The 18,403-nt window shown below is 37.5% G+C and overlaps 1 protein-coding gene across 7 annotated transcripts in view; it reads left to right on the plus strand.

Annotated features, from left to right (window-relative positions):
• DST (dystonin) overlaps positions 1 to 18,403 on the plus strand; it is a 501,678-nt gene that overhangs the window by 245,826 nt on the left and 237,449 nt on the right. For 4 of the 7 annotated variants that reach the window (XM_023222949.1, XM_023222950.1, XM_031935629.1 and 1 more), the window contains 3 exons: positions 6,391 to 6,480; positions 8,781 to 8,858; positions 11,008 to 11,100. In XM_023222949.1, the coding sequence (XP_023078717.1) occupies positions 6,391 to 6,480; positions 8,781 to 8,858; positions 11,008 to 11,100 (261 nt within the window). Of the gene's footprint in view, positions 1 to 6,390; positions 6,481 to 7,009; positions 7,109 to 8,780; positions 8,859 to 11,007; positions 11,101 to 18,403 lie in introns of all 7 variants that reach the window. The other 3 variants (XM_031935627.1, XM_031935626.1, XM_031935628.1) reach the window with 1 other exon arrangement.

Consider the following 18,403-nt stretch of genomic DNA (forward strand, 5'->3'; position numbering starts at 1 on the left):
GCAAACTATGCTTCTTCTCGTCACCCAATTTGTTCAAACTAGTGAGGCGATCTCATTTGGGACAAGCCTTCTTTCATTATTTATGTTTCTTTCTAAAGATAGCTGATTGTTTTCCAGAATACTGTATCCTTTAGATATAGAACTTCTTTAAGAGAGGACTGTGAACCCTTTATGTGGCTGATGTTTTGCTCCCTGCTGCAGAGCACATTAGGATGCCTGCATTTTACCCAAGCTTCATTAATGGAATGTCTCTTTCAGTTTCCTTTTTTCCTGAGGGACCTTTCCTCTATTATTGTGTAATGATTGGGCCCTTGATTTTACCTGTGATTGATTTGTTTTTGCTTAAGATAATAGTTTACAGGGAAGCTTTTATATTGGTCAGAGATATTATGACCTCATTCTGCTTAAAATTCATAGTTTTCTTTGTGTAGGAAAAGTTCAAGTTTCTTAACCTGGGATATGAAGCCTCTGTGTCCACTCGTGCTTCGTTCCAGCCTCATTTTCCACCTCATGCTTCATTGACTTCATCACTGCTTTCCTTCCTTCTAACTCACATATAGTTTTGTGTGTCCTTGCCTTTTTCCTTTGTTCTTCCTCCTCCCTTCACCTGGAACATTCCCTTCTTTTTTGCTGGGAAGACCCCAGATTGGGTTAAGCTCCTCATAGCTTACTGAGTGTTCTCTGAATGCATTTACTTTATACTGCAATTTCTTTCCTAAATTTCTTTCATTTCAGATTACAGGCTTCTTATTATTCATCTTTGTACCCATAGAAGTTAAAGGATACCGTGGCATATGATGGATAGATGCTCAATAAATACTTTGTGACCTGAATTGAATTGCAGCCAAACAACAGTAATATGTTTAAATAATGAGAAGTAAAATTTTTGTGAAATTTGTCTAGATTGGCCAGGCGCAGTGGCTCACGCCTGTAATCCCAGCACTTTGGGAGGCCGAGGTGGGCGGATCACAAGGTCAGGAGATCGAGACCATGGTGAAACCCCGTCTCTACTAAAAATACAAAAAATTAGCTGGGCACGGTAGTGGGCGCCTGTAGTCCCAGCTACTCAGGAGGCTGAGGCAGGAGAATGGTGTGAACCCGGGAGGCGAAGCTTGCAGTGAGCTGAGATCGTGCCACTGCACTCCAGCCTGGGGGACACGGCGAGACTCCGTCTCAAAAAAAAAAAAAAAAAAAAAAGAAAAGAAATTTGTCTAGATTAACATCAATCACTATAACATTAAACTTTTAAAAAAGGAAGTTTAAACATTCAGCAAGCAGCTATATAATGATTCTCTTTTCTTCAAAGCTGAATTTGATTTAGCCTATATAAAACCAAACAATTACAGGTTAACAAAAGGAAATTTTCAGTGTAGTGTTTTTGATCAGTTAAGCCAGTTGGGTAATACCGACCTGGTGTGATCTACTCTGTTCTCTCTCCAAAATAAATTTGAAATATTGTCCATGTCATCACCAGCATCTTGTTTAGAATTTTTGTTGCCCATAGAATGTTTTCTAGTCTATTTTTCTTTCTTGGGATATTCTTTTAAGTAAAATATTAGTGCCCCCTAGAGGTAAACTCTAGGTGCAATGCTGTATACATATTTTTAAAAAGTACTGCAAAATTCTACTAGAATTGTGTGAAATACAGAAAATGCTGTATCACCCTTGTTATGTAATTCAAGTTATGTAAGTTAATCCCAGAGTATTTCATAGTGCTTTTACTTTGCTCATCACTTCCTCTAGCACTATTGATCCAGACAGTTTTTTGTCCCATAGGGAGAAAGTATCCAAAAAGAGAAGAAGGAATGCTTTATTAAAAACTGAAAATGGAATGGAATGTTAGGGATATTGGCAGTTAGTATAGTCATCTGTGAAGGACAGTTACCAGGCCAAATGCCTATGACTCACTTCTGGGGTAAAATAAAAGCTTTTCTATGTAGGCTTTAACTGTTTACTTTCCCTTCTTTTCTTTCCCTTAAATTTCTTGCTAGATTAGATTGGAACCCCAATTCTTTCCCCTCAGTTCATTCCTGACCACCCTTTACCCATAATGTTGATTTTTAATTTTTAATAGCATCCTCTTTTATTCCATTCATTTGTGCTGAGGAAACTGACCCAGTATTATAAAGTACTTAGCACAAAGTGAGGCATCTAGTAGTAACTCATGGTGTGTATGTTTTTGTTTATTATTGTTAGTGACATTTGCTTTTCAGAGAATGATATCTTATATTTTGTAGGACATTTTCCATGTATAGTATTTCTGTGGACCCTCAGAATAATCAGCTGAGACAGGAAAAGCAGGCAGTATCAGAGATAGCCAGTCTCTCTAGATTTTTTTCAAGCATCATAGAAGTTAAATTAGTTTATTTCTGCATTTCCTTCTAAAATTCTTGAGAAATTAAGCCATAAGTCTTAAGAGTAGCTTTTATTTTATATATTTTCTAAGTTGACAGGTCATTGATTTTTAAAAATGATAATAATTTGATTTAAAGATTACAGACTTTTTGTTCTTTAGGTTGAACTAGGAGTTTTCTGTTTTCCAACCTTTATTTTAAAGATAAAAAACTGAAGCCTAGAGAGTTTAGGCTGTTGGTACAAATTCATAAGGCCAGGGGCAGAAGCAGGACTAAAATGCCTTTTCCCTTATCACAAGTTTTCTCTTTTCCTAATTTAGAGGGAGTCTTGCTCTTTCACTGAGGCTGGAGTGGCATGATCTCAGCTCACTGCCACCATGCCCGGCTAACTTTTTGTATTTTTAGTGGAGACAGGGTTTCACCATCTTAGCCGGGCTGGTCTTGAACTCCTGACTTCGTGATCCACCCACCTCGGCTTCCCAAAATGTTAGGATTACAGGCGTGAGCCACCGCACCTGGCCCTCTTTTCCTAATTTAGATTTGCATGGCGTAATATTATTTTCCTTCTCTAAACATGTGTTTTAATTTTTCTTTGTTGTTGCATAAATACAATGGTAACAAATGACACCTGGTTTGGGAAAGTTTCCCTTATGTAGAGGGTTTTGTTCAGTCTGGCAAGTCACTCCCCATCTTTAACTGTCCTGGAGTGAGAAAGACACAACAAGTGGAATATAGAGTGAAATGTGAGTCGGGTAGGTTGTAGGCATAGTGGACCAGAGAGCACAGAATTCTCAGCACTATTACAGTTCTGGAAGGCCCCAACCCAATCATGTGCTTGGATTCTACTGTCCTTCTGTGTACTGAGAATATCAGACCTGCACAATAAAGTCATTTATTTTGAGAGATGAAGCAGCTGGCTGAGGATCAGGAGCTGTATAATGTTGTTTATATAAATATAATCTTTTAGTGTTCCCATTCAGGCTCTTTTAGAGTTTGGCTGCTTTCTGGTTATATTGGAGATATAACTGAGAGTACACAGATTTAGATGTGTTATTGTACATGACATTCACAAGCTTAGCTTTTCTACCTTGTTTTTAAGTAGGTCTTAGCCTTATAAATTCAAGCTCATGCCTTAGAATGGGACTGAATGAATTCTTACAGTGCTTTAATACAAGAGTCCCCAACCCCCAGGCCACAGACAGGTACTGGTCCGGTCCGGTCCATGGCCTGTTAGGAAGTGGCCTGCACAGCGGGAGGCGAGCACTGGGCCAGCCAGCATTAGCACCTGACCTCCACCTCCTGTCCAGATCAGTGATGGTGTTAGATTCTTATAGGAGCATGAACCCTGTTGTTTGTTTGTTTGTTTTTTGAGACAGAATCTCACTCTCTTGCCCAGGCTGGAGTGCAGTGGCACAATCTCGGCTCACTGCAACCTCCGCCTCACGGGTTCAAGTGATTCTCCTGCCTCAGCCTTCCAAGTAGCTGGGATTACAGGCATACGCCACATCACCTGGCTAATTTTTTTTGTGTATTTTTAGTAGAGATGGGTTTTGCCGTGTTGGCCAGGCTGGTCTCAAACTCCTGACCTCAAGTGATCCGCCCACCTTGGCCTCTCAAAGTGCTGGGGATTACAGGTATGAGCCACCGCGTGGCTGCGAACCCTTTTGTAAACTGTGCATGTGAGGGATCTAGGTTGTGCTCTCCTTATGAGAATCCAATGCCTGATGATCTGAGGTGGAACAGTTTCATCCCCAAATCACCCTCGCCTGCATCTGTGGAAAAATTGTCTTCCATGAGTAGGAAATTGCAGTATTAGTACTCATTTCAGTAAGTGCTTATCTCTTCACGTACATATCATGCATGTAGTAGATATGTTCCTGAAAAGGCCCTTGAAAATTGATTAATCTCTGAAATACAGTTGAGAAGTTGAGAGAGTTGTCATTTCATGGTATCTCAAGGTAAATATTCTAATTGAATGGATAATTCCTTTGTAAATTATTTGGTTATTTACAGGTCTTTCTTTTCTTTTCCTTTTCTCTTTTCCCTTTCCCTTTCCTTTTCCTTTTCCTTCTTTCTTCCCTTCCCTTCCCTTCCCCTCCCCTCCCCTCCCCTCCCCTTTCTTTTTTTTTGATGGAGTCTCACTCTGTCACCCAGGCTGAAGTGCAATGGCTTGATCTCCGCCCACTGCAACCTCCACCTCCCGGGTTAAAGTGATTCTCCTGTCTCAGCCTCCTGAGTAGCTGGGATTACAGGCGCCTGCCACCGTGCGCGGCTAATTTTTGCATTTTTAGTTGAAACGGTGTTTCACCACGTTGGTCAGGCTGGTCTCGAACTCCTGACCTCAGGTGATTGATCCACCTGCCTTGGCCTCCCAAAGTATTGGGATTACAGGCGTGAGCCACTGCACCCAACCGTATTTATGGGTTTTTCTAAACAAGGATTGCTTAAAATGTGGTATAACATTTTTTGGGGGGAATAAAGTGTTTTTATACTTTGTCTTACGTTGGTATTATGACATCAGATATTCAACTGATATTCCTTGGGAATTAGAAAATCAAAATAAAATGTTAATTTGTAAAGATGGAGACTTGGTTAAAAGTAATTTGATTCGCCTTCAGTTTTGCTGTCATTTCAATGGTACTGTTGACATGAACAGTTACTTTGTGGTAGAGCTATTGAGCGTAAGCTTAGTTAATTATGCCTAGATGGGTAATTGAATATTAAAAGGTTCTGTGACTTACGTAAATAGTGCCAGAACACTGGATGTAAAAGCTGGTAAATTTGATAAGAAATTCCTAAGGGAACTTTTTCTTCATCAATCAAAAACATTTTCTGACACTAACAAAATATATTGTAAAACATATATATAGAGAGAGAGTCAATTAAGATAATAAAATGTTATGAGATTTAAACTATTTTTCAGAACTGAGAGACTTACCATAAAAGTTTGCTTCCAGTTTACATTAGGCCTCTTCTTGTGTTTGTGTAGTTATATAGTTTTGATCATAAGTTTAGATCTTTTCATTACTTTGTGCTATATACTCACTTGACATTTTGGAAGTTGGAAGCAAAGGAGTTGGATTCATTTGTATACAGGGCTTGTGCCATGGGTGAAGTAGGTGGGATTCTGGTTCCTGCTTCTTTCTGGCCCAGTTCTTTGTCTCCTTTCATGGGAGCAGCCCAGAATTACTGAAAGGTGAGAAAATGGAAATGTGCCAGCCCGCTGTGGAACAGTAATCTTAATAGCCTTCTTTGACATGTGTCTGTCCAACACAAACCTTGTAGTGGGCCACGTGGTTACCAGAGCTATCCCTACTTGGCAGGCTGAACAAAGCTTTTGGGAAATCTTTGATGGTTTGGGTTCTAAAACCACAGACTTCTAAATCAGGCCTGTGGAACGGAGGAAGCTATTGTAGGTTGATTGTTGATTTTGTGCTAGTGTTATTTACGAGAATCTTCCACTATAAGAAGACTTATATTGTGCAGAGGAGGGTTTGGACAGAGGCCTTCTAACCTGACATGTATGGATTTCAAAAAATTTTTTTGAAATAATTATAAGCTCATAGGATATTGACAAAATAATATGTAGAGTCTCATGTACCCTTCACCCAGCTCACGTCTATGGATTTCTAAACATGTTCTTCTGCATCCTTGATCTTGTTTTGGGCTAGAAGTTCAACTGCGGGGGTGAAAACTCTACCCTTTTGTTAAGGTGGCACTGGCCGCTGTATCGGGAATCATGAATAAAGTCAACATTGCCCGTATTTGAAGAATTGTAGTAGTCTAGGCTTATGTTTTTTTCTAGTGTCTTAAAAATGTAATAATTTGAATTTTCTTTTTGAATTATTAATCTGAAATTCACTTTTTAAAGTTTTTAAATTTAGTTTTTAAGTAATAAGCGTTTTAAAAATTTAATAATAGGTGTGTGAATGAATACCATGTGAGGAATGTTTTCTACTTGTCTCCTTTTTATGTTTAAGAATGTTAAGGATGATTCTGAGTTCTAGGCCCCCAAATTTTGCTTTTCTCTTTGTAGGTTCGAAAGCATGTGAATGATCTCTATGAAGACTTAAGGGATGGACACAATTTGATTTCTCTTTTAGAGGTTCTTTCAGGAGATACCTTGGTAAGTTTTAACTTTCTTATTTTATTTTGAAGAACATGTAATCTTTTCTGCATAGGACCAGTGTGTTTTCAGTGCAGACTATTCAGATTTTTGCAACATTCATCTTTTGAGCTGTGAATTCTGCCTGAAAAAGAAGTTTTGGTTAGATTCCTAAGCATTTTCAAACTTCAAATGACGTGAGTTTGAGATGGAAGCACTTCGATTACTTCACTTATATAATCAGTTCTATAATTAAAATACTATTTTTGTTCTTGCTTCTTTTTTACCTTTGGGTTTTTTTGCTTAGCAGAAGTTGGATGCATAATATAACCACATATTAAAAGACTTACAAATAGCAAGAAAATAAACATTGCTTTCTGAAAAATGATCTAACCCATTCCGCAGGTGTCATTTTTTTTTCTTTTTGTGAACATTACTTCCCCTTCTTGTTACCTGTTCTCTTTCATTATGTTCTGTTCATGCTCTTCTTTTCATTTCTGGTCTGTCTTGTGTCTTTGCTGTCCTATCTTCTGTCTGTTATATTCATTAGCCAAGGGAGCGAGATTTTTTGAAGACCTTACGATTGGTGAGTGCAACAGAAGCATGCGAATATGAACAGCATGAGGATGTGGAGGATGAGGATAAGGGGGTAGGTGTCGCCCCCATAACTTGACTAACCTAGCCGTTCCCATGCGGTGAGCGCTAACCTGATAGAGAAGTAACTACTGGGTTCAGGCTCCTTTTTAGAAAAGCATAGAAAGGACCAAAACCCACATTGAGGTAGATGTGTTTGTACCAAAAAATTGGACAAAGGAAATATTTTCTCTTTAAATTACCTTCAGAGAGCTAAAATTGATTGAATTATGTATACATTACTGTGCACTGCATGGTAATTAAACAGACTTAAAGTACATGATGGCATTTTAGTTAAACAATTTTATATACATTGTATATAAACATGGAAATTTTACAAGTCTGCAAATTTTTATGCAAATTCATTCAATTTCTGGAAGTGATATTTCAAACATGGCAACTATTTATTGCTTTTTATGGAAGAACTTAGGGAAATTTTTTTTAGTATTTAAGTTTCTGCTTTAAACCACACCTGTTGGCAATAGGTATTTGATGGACATGTTTTACCTCTCTAATGTATCTCATGTATTTAAGAGGGAGATTTAAAAATCCGGTATCCCGATAGAACTCACAGAGCTGTTTAATCTCCATGACTCTTAGTTGACTGCAGCCTACCTTTGCAAGACAGACGTGCTTCTTCTTTTGTCTTCTACATACCTGGTGCCCCTTGATTTTACTGGAAATTGTGCTTTTGTTGGATCCAGTGGGTAAATTTACCAACATAATTTCTACTTGTTATGCAGAACTTACTTTTCCTTCTGTGGAGTGCTGTCTGTTTTATTATGGCATCTTTGGCTTCAGCAACCTATACATACTGAAGAAGCCAAACTGTCAATTGTCTTTTTTCTTTTTTCGCTTTGGAAGATTTTATGTGATAAATTTCAGCTCCATTCTTTGTATTTTTTTCTAAGAATTTCTCAGCCCTATTTCCTTATGTTTTCCTTCATGCTAACTTGTAACGTTTCTTAAGGGAAACGGCATTAAGGAAAATAATTCTCGTCTGTCACTTTTGCTGAGACTGAGAAAATAATTGTGTCCATCCCCAAGTAGTATAAAACGAGTATAGAGTCCTCTCTGATTATCATAGCGTCCACTTTTGTGAAAAAGCTAAAATAAAATAAAGAGGAAATATATGGTTTTAATTGGTTTTCTCTCTTTCTCTATCATGGCTAAGTAAACCTTCTCTGTCTTTCTCCTTTTTGGTGATTTTTATACTAACTGCATGCTACTTTATCTCATTTTCATTAATATGCCATATGTGTATGTGTGTGTGTGTGTATACAGTTATAAAACACTCTTGCTAATAGTGTTCAATAAGAAGGTAAAATGATGAATGATATTTAATTATTTTTGTGCCTCCATGGCTAAATAATTGTAGGCTAGCATTGTTTTATTACCAAATATTAAAAATCTGTATGTTCTGTGACATTTTCTCTTTCCTTTTGTTTAAATTAAAAAATTGTCATAAAGTATATGTTTAAATAAAACATACTTGGAAAAAATCTGTAATAGTTTACATTCAATCTCAGATAATATAAAGAAATTAAAAACTTCTTAGAAAATCTTACGGCCTTACCTAAACTGTAAATACTGTTTTGATATATTAAGATGAACAGAAAGTATATTTAAATTAGCATGGTCTGTGATAACAGAAACTCTTTTTTATACCTGTATTTTTCTGTTCTTAGCCCAGAGAAAAAGGTCGGATGCGTTTTCACAGACTACAGAATGTACAAATTGCACTTGATTATTTGAAAAGACGCCAGGTATGATGTTTTGAAAATACTATAATCATATAAACATATGTTACTAATACATCTATGTAGAAACATGTCAAGGAATGACAAGGTTAAATTTGCCTGTGAATTATAACCAGTAATCTTGTGCTTTGGTGAAGCAAATATTTAAAAATGTTTTTAAACATTTGCTCCCAAGAAAAGAAGTTAGTAGTGGAGATAAGCCCAGAGGAATTATAAGTAACTACATTTCCATCTATATAAGAACAACTGATTTTCTTTCTGTTTGAATTGGATTGCATTTGCCTAGGAAGTTACTGACATTTTAGTAGCAATAGAATGTTAAGAATGCCTATGAACAGTTCTTAATTGTGGGGATGCAATACTTTATTTTTTATACTTGATATATGAAAATAGTCAATTTTTATAAAAATACTTTATATAATACTTTTAATTAAGTGTAAGCATTTTTCATACTTAGTAGTGATAAGGCAATATTTTGTTTTTTATAAGTAGATAATGTTGGATAATTTATGAGTAAAGATATAACAGCATTTCTGACAATAGCCCCCAACTTGCTTGATGTGTCAGGAGAAATCATGGAAAAGAATTAATAATATATTGGATATGATCTTGATTTGATGGCATTACATATTATAGTGTCATAAGCCAAAATATTAGTAATTTTTTCAATTAGTAGAAAAAAATGTAGGAGAGTTGAAAATTATTGAAGACAGTGAGAGTCAGAGGGGACAGCAACAATTTTGTTTTTTTAATAGTTTGAAAAAGGGAAGAGATTGGGTGTGGTGGCTCATGCCTGTAATCTCAGCACTTTGGGAGACTGAGGCGTGAGGATCACTTGAACCCAGGAAACTGAGGATGTGGTGAGCCATGATTGCAATATTGCACTCCAGCCTGGGTAACAGAATGAGCCCTTTCTCAAAAAAAAAAAAAAAAAAAAAAAAAAGGCAAGGGAGAGAGGGAGAGGTAAACACTAGCTTTTATTATTTCTTATTATTCGTCAATGTTACGAACATTAAAATGCTTTTCTCTATTAAATACTACTAAATCCTCAGTGCTTAAATATTTTAAATGTTATTGATGTTTGCTCATTGTTCATCATTCTCATGGAAGATTCCAGAAGGGTACTTCTGAAATGTTTTCTGGCAGTATTTTGTCCAATAAGTAAAATGTTAAATATCATAGTATATAATTCTCAGTATTTAAATTCATGATATTAAATGATTTTGTCCAGGAAGTAAATGGATCATCATTGGATTTATTTACCTGAATGCACAGTTTGACAGGTGATAAGCTTTAAGTCTGAGTATTATGTTATCTTAAAATATTTGAACAGCCTTCGAAATGCTCAGTGACTTATATATTTATGGCATATTGATAGCAAAATAATGCTAGTTATTTTAAAACCTTGTAATGGAAATTTGAGAAAGTTGTTAGAATTGTTAGAATAGTTTCATACTTAATGGTGAGAGTAAAATAAAATTTATTTTTAAAAGACAAAATTATTTCTAATTTTAAGATCTGAAGTATTTAGGACTTCTCACTTGAGGAGTTGTACTTTTGTATTGACAAGTGAATGCTTTTAGTACTTGCTGTAGAACAGCAGTCCCCAACCTTTTTGGCAACAGGGACTGGTTTCATGGAAGACTATTTTTCCATGAAGTGGGTGGTAGGGGTAGTGGAGGTTATTTCAGCATGAAACTGTTTCACCTCAAATCATCAGGCATTAGGTTTTTATAAGGAGTGCGCAACCTAGATCCCTCAAATGCGCAGTTCACAAATAGGGTTTGCACCTCTATAGGAATCGAATGCTGTGGCTGATCTGACAGGAGGCAGAGCTCAGGTGGTAATGCTTCCTGGCCCACTTACCTCCTGCTGTGCAGCCCAGTCCCTATTGTATAGGTTTGGGGGTTGGGTTGGCGATGTCTGCGGTGGAAGACAAGAACGCAATAATACTTGCTCTTTCTTTGTTGTTATCATATAATTTGTAATATAAAATGATTGAGAATAAGGGTGAAACAGTATTTAGTTGACTACTGGTATTTAAATTATTCAATTTTTTTCTTCGTATAATTTAGAAGTGCTTTTATGTAGGTAAAGATAACTGGTTCAGGTTTGATAAACAGTTGGTTTTATCTCTTCTTCACATACAAAACAGGTGAAATTAGTGAATATTAGAAATGATGACATAACAGATGGAAATCCCAAATTGACTTTGGGATTAATCTGGACAATAATTTTGCACTTTCAGGTAAGCCCAAATTTTCTTAATTTCAGCTTCTAATTGCTAGTTTTCAGGTGGTTCATATGAAGGGTGAATGATACATTCATGTTCTATGGAAGAAAAATAAATTTCAAACTTCTTTCTTTAATAATATATTTGAATTGTTCTTTTAAGCAACATGCTGCTTGTGAATCTGGCAACTAGTTTCCTGTTCTTGATAAACTTAAATATAGTTTTAAAGACAATGTTTGTAATCTCAGAATTGAAAGACATATTTCTTTTTGTTGACTGGAGACATATATTTTTTGCTCATTGGAAAGTATTACCTGTTTTAGATACTTAAATGTTTTATGATTAGTCCTTATTTAGAATGTTTTTTATTAATGCAGTTTCTTAGCTATGTCAACTATTTCCTCCTTTGATAGACACTAGATGGCAGTATAATTATAAAGAGATGTGAAGTAGAAGAAAAGTCTTCATGTTTTTTGCAGAGCTGTGCTTTCTCTCTTTAGATTTGAGGAAAGTGCATATTTATTGACTGAATTATTATCTAATAAACCTGAGCCAATTGAGGACCGACTTTGATTTAGTTTTGGGGAAATGATACATTAAAAAGACTCTTCATTTGATTTAAAGAGATTCCTAACTTTAGAACTTGCTTTAGTTTACTAACTGCTGGTCTGCTCAAGAACTGTTCTGCTACTAGAGGTGGGAAGGAGGGGAAAAAGAGCATAGGCTGTAAAACTACCTCTTCTGCACTGTGCTCCCTGTCTGGGTGATGGGATCATCTGTACCCCAAACCTCAACATCATGTAATATACCTATGTAATAAATCTGCACTTGTACCCCCTGAATCTAAAATTAAAAACCCCAGAAATGTTGTGTGTACAGCACAGAGCCTGACCCACAGTAGGCACTCAGTACATCTTACCAACTGATTACTGTACAGTTGGATCTTGAAGGAGGAAGAGATCCCTTGCCAGCTTCAAAAAGGACTTGGGGTTTTGAAACAAATCTGGTGAGGAGTAAGAAGGTTTTTAAGGTCGGGCACGGTGGCTCATACCTGTAATCCCAGCACTTTGGGAGGCCGAGGTGGGCAGATCACAAGGTCAGGAGATCAAGACCATCCTAGCTAACATGGTGAAACCCCATCTCTACTAAAAATTACAAACAATTAGCCAGGTGTGGTGGCATGTGCCTGTAGTCCCAGCTACTCAGGAGGCTGAGGTGGGAGAATCTCTTGAACCCAGGAGGTGGAGGTTGCAGTGAACCGAGATTGTGCCACTGCACTCCAGCCTGGGCCAGAGAGCAAGACAGTATCTCAAAAAAAAATTTTTTTTTAAATTGGCTGAAATACAGGTTATGTAGACAAATGGTAAAGAATAATGCACCTGGGGGCTCGTTGGAACAGGATGGATTTGACAGGTATGGAGAGTTACAGGAAGCAGAGTCTAGGTAGGTCTAGGACCTGAACAGGCAACTGAATAGTTTCAGCAGAAGGACATTCATGGAGATCCAGGTAATTGAAGGAAAAGGTGTTAGCCAGCCAGACTACAGGGCAGCTTATACAGGTGGATGTCCACTTAGCTGGGCTGTTAATGTCAAGAAGAGCCAGTAACCAGAACTGGAAGCCAGGACCCCAAAGGACTGAGGGATCCCATTACTGGAGGACTCTATCCTTAGGGGATCAAATATATGAACCTAAATGAACGCAATAATTTGGCATGAAGCACAGAACCAGACCTTGTTATCAGAACTGTGTAAAGTCTAAGTAGAACTGACCAAAAAGCTGATTTCATATGGAGTTCTTCAGTGACTTTGTTGGGGATCATTTAATTAGCCCTAAGTGGGTCAGATCCTAGAGCTTTTAGTAGGGTTGAAACTGTAAGAACCCCAGCTGGGAAAGTCAGAGACCTGCTGGAGAGAATCAATCACTTCACCACCAACTGGTTTGGTAGGCTGTGTCTGAATTTTGAATGTTAGACCAAGGATCACTGGGGCAATGGAAAGCATTCAGACTGGAGGGAGGCAGAATTAAGTTTCGTTCTTGACTCTTTTACTTATTGTTGTGATGCCAGTGGGTAAGTCATGTTACTACTCTGAGCTTAAAATAAATGTGTTTCTGTTCATCGCTTTCCTTTTTCTGTCCATAAATCTTTTTCAATGACAGGACCTGTGCTGGAGTCTCTCTGAATCCATTCTGGTTTGGAGGCTGCCTGATTCCCAAATTCCTTTTCGCTCAATTAAATTCTGCTAAATTTAGAAAAGTGTGTTTTAGGAAACAACATCCATTAGTTCTATGTAAAATATATAGAAATGAGCAGAGTCCATAGTAAGAGAGATAAGCTGTGAAGCTGAGGTAGTGATAAAGGTCAAGACTCAGTTGGGATGCAAAGTTGAGTAGAAGAGATCACACTTTGCAGAAAGAAAGAAAGGGACTTGGACACAGGGCATAGAGGATGAAGGAAAGGGATTTATTAAAGATAACAAAACTTTTTTTTAGCCTGAGAGATTAAGAAACAGTAGACTACTGAGAGACATGGGGGTGATGCTAAGGGGAAAAGCAATGACCTTCTGGGCGGGCTTGATGGGATGGTGGGATATCCTGTGCATCTGTCTACTGAGCAGTTGGAGACATGAGTGGAGCTGAGAAGCCAGAGGTACAGATATAAACTTGGGGAAGTTACCACTACACAAGTGATCACTGTTTTTATCATAAAGAAGGAATCTTCCGGGGACCCAAAAGAAGAGCACAAATGGAGAAGAGATGAGAGCTAAGGATAGAAATTTGGAGAAGGCCCATGGTTATGGGAGCAGGAGAAGATTCTGCTGAGGAAAGAGAAAAGAAGCATTTGGAGAGATGAATGAAATAATAGGAAAATGTACTGATGAAAACAAGGGAAGAGAATTTCAACTAGAAAGAATGGTGAGCAGTATGAAATGCCACTAGAGACCACAAGAAAATTAAGGTGGAGTATAGGTCAATAGTTTCATCTAGAAAGAAGACCTTGGAGACCCAAGCTCCTGGGAGCAGAGACTAGAAAATAACAAGCCAAAATGTGCAGAAGGATTGGGGGGTAGAAGCATGTATTTAGAGGCTGAGTTTGAGAAAATTTAAAGCAAAAGTCTTCAAAAAGGAATTATATACTAATAGATCCCTTTTGGGTTCAGCTGCCTTTGGAGGAGAGACAAAGAGTAGTCACAGAAGTACCAAAAGAAGTTTCGCAGGCCGGGTGCGGTTGCTCACACCTGTAATCCCAGCACTTTGGGAGGCCGAGGCAGGCGGATCACCTGATGTTGGGAGTTCATGACCAGCCTGACCAACATGGAGAAACCCAGTCTCTACTAAAAATATAAAATTAGCTGGGCGTCGTGGCACATGCCTGTAATTCCAACCACTCCGGAGGCTGAGGCAGGAGAATCGCTTGAACCCAGGAGGCAGAGGTTGCAGTGAGCTGAGATCACGCCATTGCACTCCAGTCTGGGCAACAAGAGCAAAACTCTGTCTCGAAAAAAAAAATTGCTTCTGATATCCTGTGGCATAATGTTCTAGAATCCATTGTATTTTAGGGCTTTAATTATAAGATGATATAACAAATTATCACCAATATTTTAAAATTAGACCAAGGTCTATTTGGAATGGAACACATCTATGTGTTGGTTAAATGGAAGTGTTCTCTCTTATTTAAATGAAATAACTTTTTTTAGTACTACAATAACTTGAGATTAGAATTGTTTTTTGGTTATGCCAAGATACAAAGATTTATGAGTGGTAATCATCCTCACTCAGATTGACTCTCAGCCTTTTTCTCTCTACATAAATAATGGAAGCGATTTCAAAAGACCAATTTGTTTTATTTTAACAATATTTGTTGTAGCATCATAAATGGAATCTATTTTTCAGTCAGGCTTTCTGAAGGTAAGCATTATCATTACAGTAATCCTATATCATTAGCCACCACATGCTAGATCCAGAGATACTAAGATAATGAAGTATATTGTTCTGTTTATTGGGAGAGTATACATGAAATTAGCTGTAACATAAGGTAATGAATATTATTGATGATATAAATGAAAATAGAAATGTATGGGAAAGGAGCATTGTAGTGGGATCAGGATGGTTTTAGAGAATATGGGACATTTTCACAGATATTAGAGATAGGCTTTGAAAGATGAATGCCAGTAACCAGGCAGACTAAGTTGGGCTATTTCTGGGAGACGTAGCAGTGTATATGGCCTAGAAATGGACAGCTGCTGAGATTGGCAGGTGTATTAGTTCATTTTGTGTTGCTGTAAAGGCATACCTGAGGCTGAGTAGATTATAAAGAACAGAAAAAAGCTTTATTTGAATCATCACAGTTCTGCAGGCTGTACAAGAGACATGGTCCTGGCATCTGCTTCTGATAAGGTCTCAGGAAATTTTTTAGCCATGGTGGAAGAAAAGGGTGAAGCAGGATTGTCTCATGGTAAGAGAGAGAGAGAAGGAGGAGGAGGGGTAGGAGGTACCAGGCTTTTTCAAACAACTAACTCTTTTTCTTTTTTTTTTTTGAGACGGAGTCTCACTGTCTCACCCAGGCTGGAGTTCAGTCAGTGGCACAATCTTAGCTCACTGCAACCTCCACTTCCTGGGTTCAAATGATTCTCCTGCCTCAGCCTCCCAAGTAGCTGGGATTACAGGCATGCATCAACATGTCTGGCTAATTTTTGTATTTTTATTAGAGGCAGGGTTTTACCATGTTGGCCAGGCTGGTTTTGAACTCCTGACCTCAAGTGATTCACTTGCCTCGGCCTCCCAAAGGGCTGGGATTACAGGCATGAACTACTATTGCTGGCCTCAAACAACTAACTCTTAAGTCGGTAAGAGCTCATTACTGTGGGGATAGCACAAAGCCATTCATGAGGGAGCTGCCTCCATGACCCAGACACCCCCTACTAGGCCCAACTCCAACAATGGGAGTCACATTTTCAACATGAGATTTGGAGAGGACAAATATCTAAACTTCATCAGTGGAGATGGAGGGAAGGATTGGGGGAGTGCAGATCACTGGTTGCCTTTCCATCATGTTAGTACAAATACCAGCCATTATACGTTTATATTCTCTTGAATAAGGTACCACTCATTGCCTTTGAATACATTGAAAATCAAGTTAAAAACAAAAAAAATCTGAGACCTTATTTTTACCAGCTTGTCTTCTGGGATATTCAGTTTTTGCTACTGGAGAATGTTTTTAAATGAATAAAGAAAATTTTACAATGCAGGATCTGTTATTGACAGACATTTGCGGTATCATTGCTAACTTGACTAATTGAATATTCTTACTTAGTAAAATATAATGAGTTCCATCTTTTGATCAGTCTAAAGACTACCTAGTGAAAGGCAATTACTAATGTTTTTAAGAGTGAAATGATTTCTGCTTACGTGTAAATCCATTTCATGCCATTCTATTTTTTTTTTTTTTTTTTTTTTACCATATCTATGACTAAGTGTTAGAAATATGCACACCTTGGAAATCAAGTTTCATACTGACTCATTATTTTTCCAGCAAGTCCCTCATAAAAACTGTATAATATTTAACTAGGGTATAATTATAAAAGTTACATATAAAGTTTAACTGCATATATATATATATATATATATAATGCACATATATTTCCTTTTGCTAAATGTTTCATGCTTTAAATTACATAATTTATCTGTTTGCTCACATTAAAGTCCTAATAATTAGATAAAGTGATGGCTTGGAAATTTATATTATGTGAAAAGTATTATAAACTATTTTAAAAGATTGATTTTTTAGAAACAATTTTATTATAGAATTCTAAGCATTTACCACTTATCTCTCCTGCTACCTATTGAATCATCTTATCTTTTATGACTTGTTTTGAATAAGAGTCTTAATATAATTTACAGAGATTTTTGAGCTTTTGGTTTGTTTCTTTGTGTGCAAGTACCAAAATCAGTTGGTATTTCTTAAGAAAAAAAATTATGTGGTAGAGGGTAGAGAGTCTCTGAAGTTCAATTTGAAAGGCACTTTGAAACTAAATTTGAAGGGCACTTTCCCAAATCTCTCCTGACTGGTATTTGCTTTCTGTTTGCTCTCATTCATTGAACCACCAGTAGTCTCAAAGGTTAAGTGCAAACTTCGTTAGTGTATCTGCATTTCAGAAAACTGAAAGTTAAAAAACAGTCATAATCTTCTCATACAGTGAAGCTAAGGGTTTGCCTTGCGAGCTCATCAGTGTTGTAATTTGACAGTGAACAGTAATGTTTGTCTAAGAGGATTGGTGGCCAGAAATAAGCCACAGTGTCTAATGAGACACAGGGACCGGCTGGGCAGGATGCCACAGCATTTCTTGTGTGTGCCTTTCTCAGAAGCAAAATGGCCTCAGACTGAAGAGGATGGTCATGAAGTCTGTGTGGAACAGACATCAGAGTGGAATTTTCAGACTTAATGGAGAGGATCTAAGTAAGCTCTGGATTTTGAAATGAGTGAAATTGTGGAGCTGTGATCTCCTACAAATCAAATGGGGAATGTCTGTAGATGCGTAAGAGCTGAGAAGGAAGAACAATATGTAGATCCTGCCAAAACTCCTTTGAACCCTGAAAAATACTCTCCTGGAAGAAAATACTTCAGAAGAAAACCAATCAAGAAAACTGGAGGTGACAAAGAGTCAGTTGAGGCAAACAATGAAAATGAAGACAAGAAGAAGAGCAGCAGTCAGCCTTCAAAAGAACAGCCAGCTCCTTTATCCAGGGGACTGGTACAGCAGGAATCTGTTACCCTACACTCTGCCCTGGGAGATGGTATTCAGCAAAAGAAGACAGAAGTTGTAGCTGACAGTGTTAAACAGAAACTTCTGCAGAGTGCTGTAAGCAGTTGGTCTGACCATGTGAACACTTCTCCTGCTGAAGACAGTGAAACAGAAGTAAAAGTTAGTGAACTGGATGAACGGATTTCAGAAAAAGACAGCACTCCATATTGCGCAAAGAGGAAGAAACATTTAGATGATGTCAACACAAGCGAAATAACATTCCAGGAAAAAACTGATGTTTTTTCTTTTCGAAAGGCAGCCAGCTTAAGCTCTGTTCCCTCGAGTATAGAAAGATCTCTCAAAAAAAGTGGGTTTGCTGAAGACCCATCAAAAAGTTATAGCAGTATACAAGAAAAGCAAAACACTGAGAGATTTTGCCCTCATGCAACACAGCATTTTCAGTTTAAAAAAAAGAGATGCCGTTCCCTTTATACCAGTGTGTCCTCTGTTTCTAAGGACACAGATGGAAATGAGGTAAGTGAAATGTGGAGTCTGAGTTCAAGTGAATAAGTATTTC

The sequence above is a fragment of the Piliocolobus tephrosceles genome, chromosome 5, assembly GCF_002776525.5.
Source record: "Piliocolobus tephrosceles isolate RC106 chromosome 5, ASM277652v3, whole genome shotgun sequence".
Classification (NCBI taxonomy): Eukaryota; Metazoa; Chordata; class Mammalia; order Primates; family Cercopithecidae; genus Piliocolobus; species Piliocolobus tephrosceles.